This window comes from Saccostrea cucullata, unplaced genomic scaffold (assembly GCF_032062105.1).
Source record: "Saccostrea cucullata isolate Sc308-1 unplaced genomic scaffold, CSIRO_AGI_Scuc_v1 ctg3902, whole genome shotgun sequence".
NCBI lineage: Eukaryota > Metazoa > Mollusca > Bivalvia > Ostreida > Ostreidae > Saccostrea > Saccostrea cuccullata.
This window is the reverse complement of record NW_026920247.1, coordinates 70,965-89,591: the sequence shown is the minus strand read 5'-3', so window position 1 is coordinate 89,591 and position 18,627 is coordinate 70,965. Positions and strand designations below refer to the sequence as shown.

At 32.0% G+C, this 18,627-nt stretch overlaps 1 protein-coding gene across 2 annotated transcripts; it reads left to right on the top strand.

The window, feature by feature from the left end:
• On the top strand, nt 1-10,973 carry LOC134245631 (uncharacterized). 2 transcript variants are annotated; one of them, XM_062727898.1, is made up of 7 exons: nt 3-581; nt 1,743-1,868; nt 3,278-3,418; nt 4,075-4,128; nt 8,724-8,835; nt 10,358-10,430; nt 10,522-10,973. In XM_062727898.1, the coding sequence occupies exons 1-7, from the start codon at nt 563-565 to the stop codon at nt 10,804-10,806; spliced, it is 810 nt and encodes a 269-aa protein (XP_062583882.1). In that variant the 5' UTR covers nt 3-562; the 3' UTR covers nt 10,807-10,973. The 2 variants fall into 2 exon arrangements, with proteins under 2 accessions (XP_062583891.1, XP_062583882.1); XM_062727907.1 differs by lacking the exon at nt 4,075-4,128 and having other exon boundaries at nt 1-581.
• The last annotated feature ends 7,654 nt before the right edge of the window (nt 10,974-18,627 follow it).

Sequence of the window (18,627 nt, the reverse complement as noted above, 5' to 3'; positions counted from 1 at the left end):
GACATTTTTAACGCCATTTTCATGAAGACCAGCATATTTTTTATCGGATTCAGCATACTCGAAATAGGTTAAACATCTATGCTGGACCAAAAAATAATCATTTGCCGTTAGAAGTATTTTTTCTATAAATTGGACCAGACTGTGCTGGATCTGAACATCATATAAAACGACAAAAACTACTTTAAAAAATATTGTAATAAGATTTAAACGAAATGGGTATCGTTGCTTTCCTCGAAATCAAAAAATGATAAAAAGAATGCAGTGTTCCGATTGTCCGTAAAAAGCCTTTCAATAATGGAAAAGTATTAAAAATGAAATGATTTTCTAAAATAAATTAGAAAATCATTGTAGGTAAATACATGTTTAACAATTTTAAAAAACCGCTTTTGTGAATTTAACTATAGTTTATGCATAGCTTAAAAGGTTTTCTGTCGATATAGAAAATAAAACTCTTGGTTCGCAATGTCAGTATCACGAGCAATGTACAGGGACACTTAATGCTGGTTTATGCCTTGGAAATTCTTCACATCTTCAGTGTAGCTGCGACCGAGGTTTTGTAGAGATGAACCGATCATGCACTGGTAAGAACAGGATTATATTATTTACATATGGCAACAAAACACTAAAAAACAAAAATAATAAGTGCCATTAATCCCTACAAAAAATTATTGGCATGCATACCTAATGATGAAGATTGTCAATTCTTGAAAACATCTATGTATAAAAGATGAAATATAAATCTCCAACTAAAACGAAGATCTTGTAGCTGGATACAAAAAAATAAGAAAAACCTAGATAACTGAAGGCATTTCACACAAGAGGATTATTTCTCTTTAAAAATATTACAGCATTTTGAAATCGTTACGATAAATCAAATTCATGGTAATACATGTATTGATATTGTCACGTTGTATTTGTGGTAAAACTTGACAATTGGTCAGTATTATTCTTGACCAAGTAAGATATAGTTTTCTAATAAAACAGTCCGTTTGTTATAAATATTTACTGAAAATTTCTCAAAAATTTTATGTGTGAACCAAAACGTATTGTACAATCATTGCTGTCTTGGGACTAAATACGATTAATTAGCCACCTGGGGGTATTACTATGAATTCTAAAGACATTTGGGTGCTTGGAACTGAAATTTTCTAGTTCAAGTATTTTTTAAATATACAGTGTATGCTTATCTTGTAAAAAAAATATCTTTTCAACTAAGAATTATATAATTTTACAAAGAGGCAAAAGGTTAAAAGGTTTTAAAGAGAAAAAAGCTATGTAAAGAAATTTACTGTATTTTTTTTGTTAAATGAGATGTTATAAATTTTTATTACATAAGTTGTCTTTTTGTGAATGAATTTTAATAAGGTTGGTACTTCTAGTTAACCCCGAAGTAACCCAGGCCCACCAGGCGTGCGTTGCAATTGTCTGGATTCAATTCAAATAAATGTTAAAATATGTGTGGATGGGCTATTGTGTTGGAAATAGATGATTTAAAATTGAATGTCATGTACTTTCCCTTTTATTTTAATTGTGCAGAATAATAAAAATTCAATGTAAATAAACGAATACATGTAGTTGGGTTTTCATTTTGATTTAAAAATGCGTTTCTTATACTTGAGTAAAAAATATAGTGCAAATGAATTATACTAAGTTAACCATGATTTTCAAAATAGATCTTATATGAAGACAACAGCAATTTCTCAGAAATAAATATTGTAAACCTTCTTCTATTTTTTTAACAGGAAATTTAAAGCTTGGGGAACCTTGCAGCCTAGATGAGCAGTGTCAACAATGTAATGGAACATGTAAAGAAGGACATTGTTCTTGTGAAAGTGGATATATTCAAATTGAAGCTAACTGTGTAAAAGGTGCTTTAAAAAGTCTCAAAAAAATTAAACAACATTTATTACCTCTTTTGAATTTATTAATAATATTGCATGTAATTGCATTTATTAGTTTTCTTCTCTAAATTAAATTTTATCGAATAAAACATTTTTTGTTTCAAAAAAATATATATGGATAGTTTGAAAAAACGTCTATTATTCTTCGTCTAGTCTTTATAGTTCATCTGAGCCGAAGGCTCAAGTGACTTTTTCTAATCAGATTTTTTCCGCTGTCCGTCCTCCGTCCGTCTAGTTGTCTGTCTATCCGTCATTAAATTTTTCACATTTTCGACTTCTTCTCAAGAACTACTGGGCCAATTTAATCCATCATGGTACAAAGCATCCTTGGGAAAATGGAAGTTTCAATTATTAAAATGAAAGGCCAAGTCCCGTCAAAAGGAGAGAAAATCGAGAAAAACAATAATAGGATGGCACCATTAAAAAAATTGCTCGAGAACCACTAGGCCAGAAAAGCTGAAACTTATGTGAAAGCATCTTGGGGTAGTGAAGATTCTAAACTGTTCAAATTATGACCGCCAGGGTAAGGTCGGGGCCATAATAATGAATCAAATTTGTACATTGAAATATATAGGACAAAAAAATTAAAATTAACTTATCGAAAATCACTGGGCCAGAAAAGATGAAACGTATGTGATAGAATTATTGAGTAGTTTGGAGTCTATATTGTTCAAATCAAAAACCCTTGCGGGTAAGACGGGCGGGGTCACAACAGGGAATCAAAGGATTATATTAGAAATATATAGGATATTTTATTAACAAAATCATGACAACCCGGGGTAGGGCGGGGCCACAAAAGTAAACCCAAGTTTTACATGTATATTAAAATATATGGAAAAATCTTTAATTTAAAGTCTTCTCAAGAACCACTGGGCCAGATTCACAGAAACTAATATGAAAGCATCCTTGGGCAGTGTAGATATTAAAATGTTCAAATTATGACCTCCACGTTAAGGGCGGGGTCACAATTTGTAATTCAAGTTAAACAATGAAATATATAGGAATCTTTTTTTAAATCTTCTCAAGAACTACTGGGCAAGAAAAACTTTTTTATGTGAAAGCATTCTTGGGTAGTTTAGATTCTAAATTGTTCAAATCATGAACCCCGGGGTAGGCCAGGATCACAATCTGGAAATCAAGTTTTACATTGAACTATATAGAAAAAAAATTAAAAATCTCGGAAAAACTTGTAAAACTTATGCGAAAGCATCCTGGGGTAGTGTAGATTTTAAATTGTGCAAATCATGACCTATGGAGAAGGCGGATCATAATATGTAGTACTAGGGGGAAATCTGGTAAAGACAAGCATGGTTAAAGATACTCAGGTGAATGACTTGGCTCATTGGACTGTTCTTTATATATTTACGATAAAACAGGACATAAAGTCCTCAATGCCCCGTGCCAGTATCATCAACAATGCACGAGTACACCAGATGCAAGTTTATGTGTTGGTAATTCATCCTCTTTCCTATGTAGCTGCGATGTTGGGTTTACCGAATGGAACGGCTCATGTATTGGTAAATACTGGATATTTATTTATTTGACTTCTCGTTGCTTTATAAGTTACACCACACTTTTTAGATGTTTATGTTTACTTGTCTGATGTTCACTGAGCTTCAATAACAAGCGAAAATTATAAATGGACATGAATATCTGACCAATGATGGAGAAAATAACACAATTATAGTTTTGAATGAGTTCAACGAAACTGATTGTGATTTTTTTGGTTTCTTGGAAATTTTTTTAATATATACCTTTTAAGAAGAAGATAAGATTTTTATTTTACTGTAAAATAATTACAGCATAAAATTAAATATTAATATATGAATAAGAATTTTTTTTACTTTAAAACAATATTTGATTATGAATATTCTTTTCTTTTTTGTTCATTTGAAACAATTTTTTTAAATATATATGAAGTACTGCCTTACAGTCAAGAGATCAAACTTAGTTAAAAAAAACAAAATTATATTACAGAATCAAGCTTATACTGCTCATTTGTATTTGTCACAATATTTAGAGGGCTAAATGAAACTTCAAGTCACAATTTATATATACAAAAAACAATACAATATTTCTCTTGATTTTTCGAATCCATTGAGAAATCAATTTCAAGTAATTTCCAGTATGTTATTATTTGTCTTTTTTTCTTTTTTTTTCTTCTTTGCAAAAGAATTGCCAGAGCATATAATTCCAAACATGGAGGGGACATTCTTTGATACCAGAGGTAGAGTACATATATAAATATTGTACATGTATCTATGCAGTTGAAAATTTTTAATTTTGATTCAAGACTGCTATTTATAAATGTATATTGTTAATAATTCTTAGCTAAGAAAGAAGAAGGTACAGTTTTAGCTTTATTGTTTCCTAAAAATGTAATGTTTTCATAAACTTTAGAAACAGGTTTATATATATTAGTTCAGTTAATAATGACTGTGATAAAATCATGAAAGCATATGGCACAAAGAAATACGGAAATATAACGTCATTAATTTGATGTATTTCTTTATTGAAAACAGAAAAAGCTTCACAAAAGACCCAGTTCAAGGGATATTTTCCTTGAGATTATAGTGTCGACAGCCGTCGCTCACTTTTATTTTTTGATATGTTGTGTAAAATTCATTGAAAATTCATCATATGTCAAAATCTTTAATTTGTGGCGATGCATGTGGAAAATATTATCTGAAAGAAAATTCCAATGAAAAGTGTTGTCTTCAACATCTTTTTACGGAAATACAAGGAAATGTTCATGTTTATGACGCCACGATTAGCTTCAATAGTTTCAATAATTCAAAATGATGAGTTTTCCATTTTTACATTGGTTTCATTTTTAAAAAACACCACAGGGCAATATTTTTATTGAAACTGTTCTTTGTTCTTACCTTAACACTGTTGTATATAAAACTATATATCTCAAGTACCGGTCACGGTAGCCTAGTGGTAGAGCGTTCGCTTCGTGATTGGGAGGCCCGGGTTCGATTCTCGTTCGCGGCGCCGCGTCATACCTAAGACGTAAACAAAGGTAGTGACTGTTCCTTCGCCAAGCGCTCGGCACTAGAAGTGAAAGTCACGGGTCTTTCGGATATGACCTTAAAAACGTAGGTCCCGTGTCACGGAAGGCGCTGGCACGATAAAGAACCCTCACTGCTCAATGGCCCTGAGTGCCGAGTATAGGTCTAAATTTGAAGCCCTTCACCGGCATACGGTGACGTCTCCTGATGAGTGAAAAATTCTCAAGAGGGACGTTAAACAATATACAATCAATCAATCATTATATCTCAATTATTTCATGCTGAAAATTATCAGATTTTGTAAAAATTATTTCCAACACCGTACTCATGAACAATTTTAAATGTATTTTAATACGTTGGCAGCTACAAGGGATTAAGACCAAAGCTCAATTACAAATTTGAAATTGTAAGTACATAGAATTTTTGGTGTTTTTGTTTATATTCTTTTTTGCAGAATACTTAAAAATTATATGCAAACAAAGTACGAAAGATAAATTGTTAAAAGCCACATTATGTTGAACAACGAAATACTGTTTAAACTAGGTTTAATATTATTTTGGCATTTTTTTTGCCGTCATTGACTTGGTTTACCCATGTAGGGGCAATTGATTTTTTACTTTCAGTAACCCATTTTGAGCGGATTTGTGCATTAATTTTTATGATATGAATTAATTGATTTTCTTAAATGGGTTTTATATCCATGTCCAGTATGTTATCGGGTTAATTTTCAATTTCAGTAATGTTCTTTTCAATTTGAAGTATAAATTATTTAATCAGTTTTTACTTTGATAGAAAAAATTATTATCAATTCAAGTACACATAAGATAACATAACATCAGGTTTTTTTTTTTATTCCTTAGAAATTGACCAGACTATTGAAACATCACAGTCAAAATTTTGATTTCGGTGTGATTGTAATGTTAAACAAGAGGCCCATGGGCAACATAGCTCACCCGGATTGTGGCTAGGAAAAAGTAGAAATTGGTTTATAATTGAAAAGTTTAAATCCAAATGTAGCCCCATGACCAACCTTATCTTTGCTATTCTTGAGAGGTAGATTTTTAAAGAAGTTTCCTATATATTTCTATTTAAAACGTTGGTCGGCCATTTTGGCCCGGCCCTACCCCTGGGGGTCATGATTTGAACCAACATGAATCTACACTACCTGAGGATGCTTCCATATAAATTTGATCAATTATGCCTTTGTTATTATTGAGAAGAATATTTTTAAAGAATTTTCCTAAATATTTCTTTGTAAAACTTTGGTCGGCCATTTTGGCCCCGCCCTACCCCCGTGGGTCATGATTTGAACAAACTTGAATTTACACAACCTGTGGATGCTTCCATACAAATATGATCAATTATGTATGTGCTATTCTTGAGAAGATTTTTAAAAAATTTTCCTATATATATATCTATGTAAAACTTTGGTCGGCCATTCTGGCCCCGCCCTATCCCCGGGGGTAATGATTTGAACCAACTTGAATCTACACTACCTGAGGATGTTTAACAATAAGTTTCATCTTTCCTGGCACAGTGGTTCTTGAGAAGAAGATTTTTAAAACATACCACCAAATTTTCATTAATTCCCAATTATCTCCCCTTGAATAAGGGCGTGGCCCTTCATTTGAACAAATTTGAATCCCCTTCACCCAAGAATGCTTTGTGGCAAGTTTGGTTGAAATTGGCCTAGCGGTTTTTGAGAAGAAGTCGAAAATGTGAAAAGTTTACAGACAGACAGACAGACGGACGCCGGACAAAATGTGATCAGAAAATCTCACTTGAGCCTTCAGCTCAGGTGAGCTAAAAAAATCTACTGTTTGATTTTAATTATTCCTCTCTCTTTAAATTGCAATTTTACAAGCATAAAAATATTCAAATTTAACAGTTATAACAACAAAATGTAACGCTTTGATGTCATTTAACATTATTGATATCAAAGAAATATTTTATACAAGTAATTTGTTTGATTACAAGCAATAATATATGATATATTTAGATTATAAACTACAAAATATGTAATTTCAGACGATTTTAGATGATTCGGGAGGGACTCTTTTTGACAACAACTTTTTACATACTGATTTTTAGGCCATTATGTACACACTGAGGTGTCCAAGGACTTTTTCCGTTATTTCTTGATCATGACAAGAAACATGCAACGGATGTGATCGAATAAAACAGCATGCTCACTCCTCCAGAGCATCTGATCCCACCTCAATTGTTTGGAATGTCCTTGTTTACTTTGCTTCTGTTTTGTTATGTTTAGGATTTTTGAGATCAAATACCGCTCGCTATCTCCACCTGTTTATGTATATTGATTTGCTTTAAAGCACGTTATTGCCTGACGTCACGGCGTCAGGCAGTATAAGGATTGATATTTCCAAGATCCGAAAATGTGCGACCATATCTAAAGAGCTAGAATTTGTGCGAGCTGATTTACATTGGAATTCTTTACCTGCATTTTAAAAGAAACAGTTTTCAGAAAAAAGAAAGATATTACTGATGCAAAATACTGCAGTGTTTACTTCCTTTAATCTTTTTGCATGGAACAGATTATTCCATATGATTTGCCGTTTCAACATGTCCGTGTATCCTTTTTTCTTCTTTTCTATACTACTGGATCAGTCCATTTATATTCTACGAAAGGGGTGAATCACTCTTTTCGCGCCAAATGTCACTAGTAAGCTATCTTCGCGCCTTTTCCTTGGATTGTTCTATTGTATGAATGGGTGTGGTAACTTCCATGGAATTAAATAAAGTTTGTCCTTTTAACTTCCTTCTAATGCTTCAGATATTCTATTTACAAGTTTTATACCATTCTTTAAAATAACATATCGTATACATCAGTATACATGGTATATGGACATGTAACACTAAAGAAATGATGTTTCTAATTTGTTTACCGATCCCGCGGTTGGTTTATTCCATAAATGGACGAGTCCAATAATAATAAACAACGCAGTTCAAGCCATCGTCCCCAGATGCATGATCTATTATATGTCTTTGTTCAGATGCACACAATAAATAAAAAAGTAGTGAATAATCTTGGATATTTCTTTCTACAAAGCCTAACTATTGAATTTACTTATTTCATTCTCAATATATCATGTATTATATGAGTGTGTCACCCCCCTCCCATTTTAAGAACAAAAATAATGAACACACATTACTACTGTTCACTTCAGAGGAGAAAATACACTCCAACAAAATGTGTTTTAAATTTCAATTATATCCATCTTTTAAAATGTTCACAATGCGTGATTTGATAACAGATTTTATAACAGGTGTTACAAAGTAGCTTGAAATCAATTTAGATCCAAGGGCAGATCACTCCACTTGCAGACCCCCCCCCTTCAATTACAAAGTTCTTTAGTATGCAGTGTAGAGATGATTCTTCTACAAGTTCAGTAGAACCAGGATTTCAATTACATAAGGTTCTCAAAATATAAAGTTATGATATTTTTTAAACCCACAAAGTATTGCTCAAAAGGGTTATCACTCTTCATGCAGATAAATTGATTGATTTAGTCAGGCAAGCTTTTTAAAAAGCTGTTACTTGTTAATAAGTGAAATATTGATCAAATATCATTTCAGAAACTACGTACAATTACGTTCTATATATAATAGTGAATAATCAATTATGAGCAGAATTCTGTTAAAGTCTTGAATTCCCCGGTTGAATATACATTCTCATTATATTGGTTGAACGTTTGATTTTATGGATCGTTTATGATTCGATTTCACATGATTCTAATTTATGCCTATATATTTTTAAGCTTATTATAGCCAATAAATTCTTTTTCAGCTTTTGCAATCTGGTCTGGTATCATCAGTTTAATTTTTGGTGCTTCTGTAACAACACTTATCTTTGCTGTCTGCAGTAGTAAATTGCGATCTGTTGAGAATCCTCAAAACTTGTAAGTGTTGTCTTTTTATGCCCCCCGTAATCGATCTCGGGGTAAATATAGTTTCTGCCGTGTCCGTCCGCCTCTCTGTCTCTCTTTTTGTCCGCAAAAACATTAACTTTGGTAATAAATTTTGATATGGAGGAGTAATTGCTTTCATATTTCACATGTGTTTTTAAAGAAATACGCACGCTAACTCTCGATTCCCGCATACATTTTGGAACCATTTAATTCAATCCAAATAGCAATTAGGCCATAAAATCATTGTTCAATACAAAGAACAGTTCAGTGATAATTGATGAATTGTGTTAATACCAGCGCCATGATCAGTAAATTCCATAATTCCAGCTCTTGAAAAAGGGGGGGGACGGTATTTTCCATTGAAACCGGAGTTTCAAGCATCACCATATTTTGAAATATTCCTGGATATGATTATATGTTCCTTATATCTTTTATTATTTTTCCAGGCAAATAAATAAAACATAATTATATCAATAAAATATAATGTTTCAGTTGTAAATCGCTTTGAAATGTGTAAAAAATAAGCATTTTTATCGGTTTTTGTTTTGTCAATAAACATATGTTTCCCCCAGTGTCACACAAAAAGCTGTGGTATGAATTTATGAAATAACATTCCATATAACATGTAAAAAGGAATTTTTGTGACTCCGGGTGGGGGAGGGGGGAGATGTTTAAAACATATTTCCGTTTTCCGTTGATTTCTTTAGTAAAAAACTAAAATTTTAAAGTTATCTTTCTTTGTTTTCCCAAATATTAATATTTTATGAAAATCTATATAATTATCTAAAAAAAATATTTAAAGTTCATCGTATATGTTAAATTTAGAAAATTGACTTGGGGGTAGGCGGAGAACAATACTATCGTTCGCATTTCTTTCTTGTGACAAGACATTTCTTGGTTACTACATGTACCAATTTGCAAATCCTGAGCTTTTCCTTGTTAAGTTTCACCAACTTTTGATAAATAAATTCCGAATTTTGAACATTTGCCATTACTTTGAATGGGTGGTGCTAGGACTTTCATACTTAGCTTGTACATTTTCTGTGACAAGAACAAGTACTAAAATATTCGGCCTTTTGACCTTGACTTTAAACATTAACCTACTTTTAGAAAAATCAAACATTTGACGTTTTAATTGTTAGTGCTAAGAGTATTTCTTGTGACAATACCTTCCTGTAATAGCAACAATTTCGACTTTTTGACCTTGACTTTGAAGTTTGACTTGTAAGTGAAAAATATCAGCCTTCCATCACCTGTCATACAGGGGCATCAGTGTTTCACACACACATTCTATTGGGGTTTTGTTCTTGCATTTATGTTTGAAATTCTAATGCACTGTCAAAAAAGTACATATATATGGAATCTGCCACTTTGAAATTTCATTCAATTATTAAAAAGGTATTTTTATTGTTCACAATTCAAATTTTTTTTTACTTTTCATAAAAATTGTTGTATTAAGATTAATGTTTCGGGGGATAAGAAATGATGAAAAAAATGTTTATTTTACTAAAAGAAGCTACAAACAGCGGTCTCCCAACACAGAGGGTGTTACTTTGTTCAGAAAGACAAATGATGGCAGCGACATGGTGAGATTTTCTTGATTACTTATTATTTCATAGGATACTTCCCTTCAGACGGTCTGTTTTTAATAAAACATGACTTAACCATACATTGCAGGGAAGAAAGACAAAAAGTTATAAAAAGAGTGCTGCTAGCATTGAGGTTGTCCATGAAGAAAAGGATCAAAATCATAGCATTGATCAAGATCCATGCCACTACAATCATCTAAATGAGAAGGAGGAGATTGAATGTGTTAGTGAAAACAAGTATGGTACAGCTGAAAGGGAATTACAAAATGACGCAGAAAACACTTACGCCCAAGTCCAATGTCGCAAAGGCAATTCGAAACAATTGATTGTTGACGATGTTTACATGCCAGTTACTTTAGAAAATGATTTGTAGAAGTGTATATAATTTAATTGTGCATGTATTTTTTATTTATTTTGCTTCAGAGAACATTGTCAAGGGAAAACATTCCCTTCCTTAAATAAACTGTTCATACATTGTTTCCAATAGTAAGTATACAGATAAAGGGTAAACACCAAAAATAAGTTCGAGTAAGTTATAGTGTTTTGCTTGAATTTTACTTTGCTTTCTTATTTATTCTTTCGTTTTTATGTCATAATTGATAGTTTTGAGTGGTTTTTTCTTCATTATATTACCACTCATACTAATAAATTGCTTAATTTTTTATCGTTTTCTTTTTATTTTGCCAAAAGAATCATTGGTTTGTGTATATTTAATTCATTGCCTCACAACTTATGACAAAAAAACATAAGAATTGATAGGATATATCCAAGTGTTCTTTCTTACAGTTATTATAATTAAAAATAAACACTTACGATGATACTTGTGATAAAATGTAATGGATGGTCAGAATACGCATGAGTTCAACAAAGTGCTAACATAAAAGACACTACACACTTGTAAACGTAAGTAAGATATTTCGAATACTTGTCAGACGAAGATGTTCTGCCAAGTACTTTAAGTGTTTATTTGATTATACTCCTGACAAATACATTAATTCATCTAAATAAAAAAAAATAGAAGTTCTGTATCTTGATCCCTTCTTATGAATAGTCAGTAGCATTAAAACAAATAATTTTCTATTTTCGATGTCATAAAAATGATATGTTTGCTACTCCTCATATACACCTGATCCGACGTCTGAAATTTCAGGGGGATTTAATGCTCTATGTACAGATTTGTATGGTAGCTTTTTGGGGGGATTGACCACTGTTCTTTATCTTTACCTATTATATTTAATGTTATACACAATACATTAATATGCAGTTTAGTGTAAACAATTGCGCATGCAATCGTTGGATGTGTGAATAGAGTGTGACATGAGAGGAGTAAAACTTTAATTAACATTGGAATATATATGAGGATAATCTTCTAAAAGAAAAGGGGGATCTGGCAGTTTAATAAATGTGCTTTAACCATCCCAATTGTAATGTATTTTTTATTAATTTTATTATCAGTGGTGTGTCAATGAGGTATTTGAAGTAAACAAACATCGTGATGCAGGGAGGATTATTAACTTTATCCCCAGGACCAGGTAACTGGTATATCAAAGTGAAAATAGAAACAATACAGTACACATACTGATTACCGTCTTTAGACAAAGTATATCATTGGAGTTACTAAAAAAATATATTGTAAGGGATAGTGCATTGGACAGATTAAGTTCATTTGATAAATTAGATTGTATAAAGTCTTCAGTTTCCAGTTCCTGTCAGGATGTTGAGATATCCAGGAACAAGAATTATCAAATTATTATTAGACGTCAAAATTTTTACAGCAATATATTTTCATTTCATTATGTTCATGATTGAGTTATTCCATTGCATGCTTTTATTTAACTACTTTCCATCACGTTAATTCATTATATACTATATTTATAGCATTCAAAGTATTATTTTTCCAATTTTGCTTAAGTGGTTATGAACTCGACATTTTATTGCATAAAAGTTAAGAAGAAGGGAAAATAACACGGACAAATAAATACCAATTGCTGATAAAAATACTCACGTATACTCTTAAAAATGCGATTCACAGAAAAGTATTTAATTGTAAATCATGGTGTTGATATACGAAAACTACACATGAATGAATGGATGGAATAAGTATTTAAGTAGTGCCGGACTGAATCCTAAAAATACAAATTACTTTAACAATTTTCAAATTTTTAACGAACAATTATTTTTTATAACAAGAATTTGAGAAACGTTTTTTTTTTAAGTATTGAATTAAGCATACCCGGTATGGATGGTTTATCAGCCACAACCGAATAAAAAGATTCAAAGGTAAACAATGACATCGGGATTTTTGTCCCCCGCTTGAAAAGTGGGGTATATTAATTTGGGTCTGTCCGTCCATCCGTCCGTCCGTCCATCATTCTGCCTGTTTGTACATAACGCTTTCGTTTCCACACGATATCTCGATAACCCTTTGAGCTTTCGCAATGAAATTTTGCATATCAACTCCCTATGGACTAAAAAAAGAAGCTTATTGATTTTGAGGTCAAAAGGGCAAAGGTCAAGGTCATAAATTTGCAAATTCTGTCTGATATAACACTTTCGCTTTCGCGCTATATCTCGAGAACCCTATAAGCTTTTGCAATGAAATTTTACAAAATAACTCCCTGTGGCCTAAGGAAGACCCTTATTCATTTTGTGGTCAAAAGGTCAAAGTTCAAGGTCGTAAATTTATACATTTGTCTGTGTGTAACACTATCCAATCCGAGCGATATTTCAAGAGGATTTTGAGCTTTCGCAATGTAATTTTATACCAAAATTCCCTAGGACCTCTCTCACCCCTCTCAAAGTGTCCCGCCCAGTTTGTTTTATTAGTATTTATTGTACTACATGTCGCTATTTTTAGCACAGGGGCATGAGGTCAGTTATTGCGTTTAAAACAAGTTCTTGGCGGACTTTCTATTCTTATTACATTAGAACTGTTTAATAAAGGTTAAATTAGACACCATGCATTCTGTAAAATTTTGACAATATCGAACGTGAATATATAAATACATGTATGTGACATCATCTTTGCATTTAATTTTCCCTAGGGTAGAGCAGTTCCGTGGTCTAGTGGTGTGTCTTTCGCTTCAAATGTAAGAGGTCCCGGGATCGAATTCCGAATTATCCATTTTCTCTTTTTTCCGAAATACTTTTTTTGTACTAAATGATAGTATTCAGCATGTGAAATGAAAATAATATGAGGTCTGGCTTGTACAAACTCATAAAATCATCATTACAGTGTGATAAATATTCCATATAAAAAGAATCTTCTATACATATAATAAAGAATAAGCAATCAAATCTTTATATGCATTTTGACATACATGTATTTTATTTGCTTCAGTATACATGTAAACATTTAATAATTCTACAAATTTAGTCAGGGGAATCCGACTTTTTCCCTTACCGGAGGACACGAATTCTCTGAATTAGCTTGTTAAAAAATTCTTTTCTACGAATAACTAACTTACAATGTCATCATTATATGTGATATAGACAGTCTACTTTCAATTTTATCCCGATGTCCCAAGGTCAGGTATACCTTAAACTTTACTTGAGTTGTTTTCAATCAAAAATATACCAAACAAAAAATAGGACAGCAATCTGTACCACTACACTTTTAAGCTTCTCAGGAAATATAAATGGTTCGTCATCTATTTGACGACCATTTTTTTTATCTATGCAAAAATACTGTTTTTTCGCAAAATCTAACAATTAATGTAAAAGTTCCATTAAAAGGTTCGAAAAAAACATTTCCTAATCCTTTACGAATCAATGCGTCAAATCAAATGACAAAACATTATTTGTCAAATAAAATTCTATGAGAAAAATTGATGTCAAGAAAGTTTGACGAGCTAAAGTTATAACATGAAAAATATTGATTATTTTTTAAATTTCAAAGAACCTTAATAATGAAAAAAAGGTTCTTTGGGTCTAGATTTAGAAAAACAATGTAGAGCTAGCATTTAACTTAATTGTTCTCACGTGTTAATGTATTGCTTTTCATGAACCTTTTGGTAAAGCAGCTGCAATGACAAGCTTAATTCCAGCTTAATTTTCAATGGATTTTTTAAAATTGAAATAAATCTTCAATACAGCAATTAGATCTTGATTTTTAGATTTAATTTCATTTAAACAAAAGAATGATTCCCAAACTGTGTATTCTTTGAGCGCTTTTGACCAAAAGAAACCCCCACTTATTCAAGTACAATAAAAATATATTTAAAAACACATTACAGAAACGCCTACATAGTTTCAAGCATTTCATATTTTGATGTTTTCCTCAAATTTGACGATTTTTACCAACTTATAACTAAACTGTTGGACAAACAGATTACTTTAGTTTTATCCATCACCACCTTTACCTTTTTAGATAGCGGTACTTTCAACATAACTTTCTATTTAATGTTAATGACGTTCAGTTGATTTGATATACACACTCAAAATATGAATGTCTCGAACAGAAACAAATATGATAAATCATTTGATGTTACAAAAAGTCAATTACTCCGATAATTTATTGTTGAAAAAATATGTTCTTCACCAAAATATTATTCCAATGCAGTTAAAAATTTTCAATGGTTACATTGTGCCACTTTTCAACATTTTCTACCAAAACATAAAAAAGGTCGTTGAAATAATACATACATCTGCTTTTGCAATTAAAAAAAGGGAACTCAAAAGTTTACCTTAACATTGGTCATTTACAGTTTTATCATATTTTTTAAATCTGAATGTAAACTTAATTATAAGAACTCAGTTCTTTTAACAATCGGCCGGAATTTCCATGGTTATTTGAAGACCTATTTTGGCATTTTGTTATCATATGAATTTTTTTTCCCAAAACTAATACATGAGTAGAGGCAAATTATCGTCAAACAAGTTGATTAAAGAAGAATATCGACATTCTTTTTAAATTCATTATTTTGCAACTTCTATTATCTAGAAAACTTGTCAGGAAATACACTGAAATTTTTCTATTATAGATTCTTCACCTATAGAATACAGCTTAGTTTTTATTTTATTATAGAAGTTGTTCAACACAGGCTTTATTTGAGCCTAAAAGATGCAAATAAATGAATAAATGGTGTACACATTTGTGATACACCTTATCTTAAAAAGGTTATCCTTGCATACTATCACATTTTAAGTTGAAGTTTAAATCCTGCATTCTCTACAGATATTCCCATATTGCTGCGTCCAAACCTTTTTATTATAAACGGACTCTATAATGTCTAGATATGGAACATCTTAAACAAAATCTTCTTAAGTGTTCTTGCTCTCCTTCTCAATTTTATAATGTACTAATTTTGTAATTTGGAAGAACTTCGCTTTAACTTAATTTACGTCTGGAAATCCAGCACAGTTTATTTTCTAAGGAAGAATTTTTTCAAAATAGCGATATGGCGATAATGAACAATATTTAATCTCAAAGTCCATAAAACAATACAAAATAGGAGCAGAGCAAACCTCCGAATCATCAGAGGTGGGATCAGGTGCCATGGAGGAGTTAGCATCACATGCTGACCGGTCACACCCGCCGTGTGCTCCTTGTCATGATCAGGTAATAACAGAAAAATGCGTTGTCAATTCAGTGTATAAACTAGATGCTGTCATGAGACAGTAATACCCGCACTAAGGTGTTTGCCTCTGAATACACGCTCCTACATATTGGGCGGCTTTCCAAGGAAAAAGTCAAAATAATTCTATATAATTTACATGTATTCATCAAATTGAGTATGAAATTCTCCCTGTGACCTATAAATCAGAACCTCTTATATTTATATTACATGCTTAATTCATTATATACCAGTTTGAATTTTATTAATGATGTAAATTAGATTTTGATAAATGTTTTGCTCATAATAGGACCTTTTTAATTTACTAATCCCCCCCTCGACACTACAATCACACTGCACATACTTTTTGGAATAGGCTAGATGGAACAGTTTTGTTAAAACATCGTTTCTTATGAAAAATTGTTCTTGTACTATACATGTTATAACATGTCATCACGTTGCGTCACCCATTATCATATTTTTAGATTAAACGCCATTCGGCACACCTCGGCCGATTCCCACTTCATCTGATAAGGTGACGGAATCAACGGCACGAAGGTTTGCCGAATGGAATAGCATGCAGTCTTGTGTGCATTGGATTAATTCATTTTGTGTTATAATTGGATTATATTTCATGAAGTTGGCAAGACCTATGGATGTCGGTAAGTACAAGTTTAAGTATACTGGGAAGTAAAATAAATCCAAACGATTAGGTTAAACGTTCAAAAAGGGTCCAAGATCATCGCATGCCACACTAGACGAATTTCATATTGTGAAGTTATCTCCCGTTGTCGATGTGACATTCAGTTACTGCCAATACTGGTGCGGATCCAGAATTTTTTTTCGGGAGTAAGGAGGGGGGTTCACATCTCAGTCAAAAAATTCCAGCCCAGAATTTCATGACAAGCAGGAGAAAAAAAAATGAAAACAAATAAACAAAATAAAAACAATGATAGTGGGGTTAATGTTTTCTAAGTTAGGGGGAGGATGTCCAAAGTCATTTTTTATTTGCTTCAGTATATGTAGTCTTGTTTAGATAACAAAGCAAATTCCAGAGGGGGGGGGTCCAATCTCCCTACCCACTCCCTGTCCCTGAAATAACAATCTATTTTGTGATTCCAATTAAATAGTATATTTTTTTTCCATTTGACTAATTATACATATTTTGTTTCTTGTGTTTATATTATGTCTGTCTATTTGTCTTTAGAAATTATAACCTTGCCCATAAGTTTTAAGTGGGGTGGGCTATACAATGGCTTCCTCATTTTATAGGTTTATTTCTTGTGACAATTAAGACCTTTTATTTGGGTACCATTAATTTTTACCTCTGATCGCTTGACCTAGGATACACATTTTTACAAGAAAAATACCAGACTTTAAACTTGGCCTAAATTTTGATCAGTAGGTGCTAGGGCTTTCATGCTTAACATGTGTATTCATTGTGAACTGTCGAGAGGTATAAAATATGTTTGACCTTGACCTAGAGTTTGAACCACTTAAAAAAAAATTAACCTCGGCAATTAACTTTTGAACAGGAAGTACTAGGGATTACTTATTTCAAACGTGCATTCCAAGACTTTCTTCTGATACCAACAATTTGAACCCTTTGACCTTGACCTTTGAGTTTGACATATATTTGAGAAACTTCAACCTTCGCCATAGGCTTCCATACAGGGACATCAGTGTTTCACAAACACATCTTGTCGTCATTATTATTTGGTGGTGTCTCCATATGAAGGAAAAATTCCCGAGAGAGATGTATTCACAACAAACAAACAAATTACTAAAAAAAATATAAAACATGAATATGTTGGTCATGCATATCTCTGCATGAAAAAAAACAGCTTTTCAAATACTGCAACCATATTGTAACCCTTTCAAAACACTCATTTGAGCTTTTCTGGTTTTCTTATTATATAACGTCTGTCGCGACGTGTTGTCCATCTGTTTGTCTGAAAACTTTTTACATTTTTAACTTCTCTAGAACCACTGGGCCAATTTTACCCAATTCATATAGAAATACGTACATTTGTATGTCAGACTCTGTCCATCTGTCTCAATAAATTTAACCTTGGTCATCACGGTCAAATCTACTGAATGAGAAGAGACAAGGCATTCATATTAAACTTATGTACTAGTATTTACCTGTGAGAATGGCATGGTTTTTTTTTACATATGACCTAGAAGTTTGACCTACTTGCAAAAAAATTAAATTGTTATAAATTCATCATTTTGAAAGAGAAAAGTTAGGGCATTCATATTATACTGCATGTATATTACTACCTGTGATAAGACCTTTCCAAATGAATCATGACTTTTACTCTGTGACCTTGACTTTGAAGCCTAACCTACTTTTCAAAAATGTTGCATTTGCTTATAACTTTTGATTGAGATGAGATATGACTGTCACATTTGACATGTACATTAATTACTCATAAGAATTCAAGGTGTTTCCCAGCATGCGATGCTTTTTTACCCCTTGACGTTGATGTTTTACATAATTTCAAAATATTTAACTCTCCTAAAAGATTATTAGGCTTCTGAGTAACATTAAGGAGGACTTCAGAAAAGACAGGACCTTTTGCACAAAAAACGTCATTTTCCACCCCCATTTGAACCCCCGGGGAAAAATCAAAATT

Bases quoted from the DNA above. Each gene is read 5' to 3' on its own strand.
- LOC134245631 (XM_062727898.1), top strand. The intron at 3,419-4,074 runs GTAAATACTGGA...TCTTTGCAAAAG, and splicing joins ATGGAACGGCTCATGTATTG to AATTGCCAGAGCATATAATT. The intron at 10,431-10,521 runs GTGAGATTTTCT...CATACATTGCAG, and splicing joins CAAATGATGGCAGCGACATG to GGAAGAAAGACAAAAAGTTA.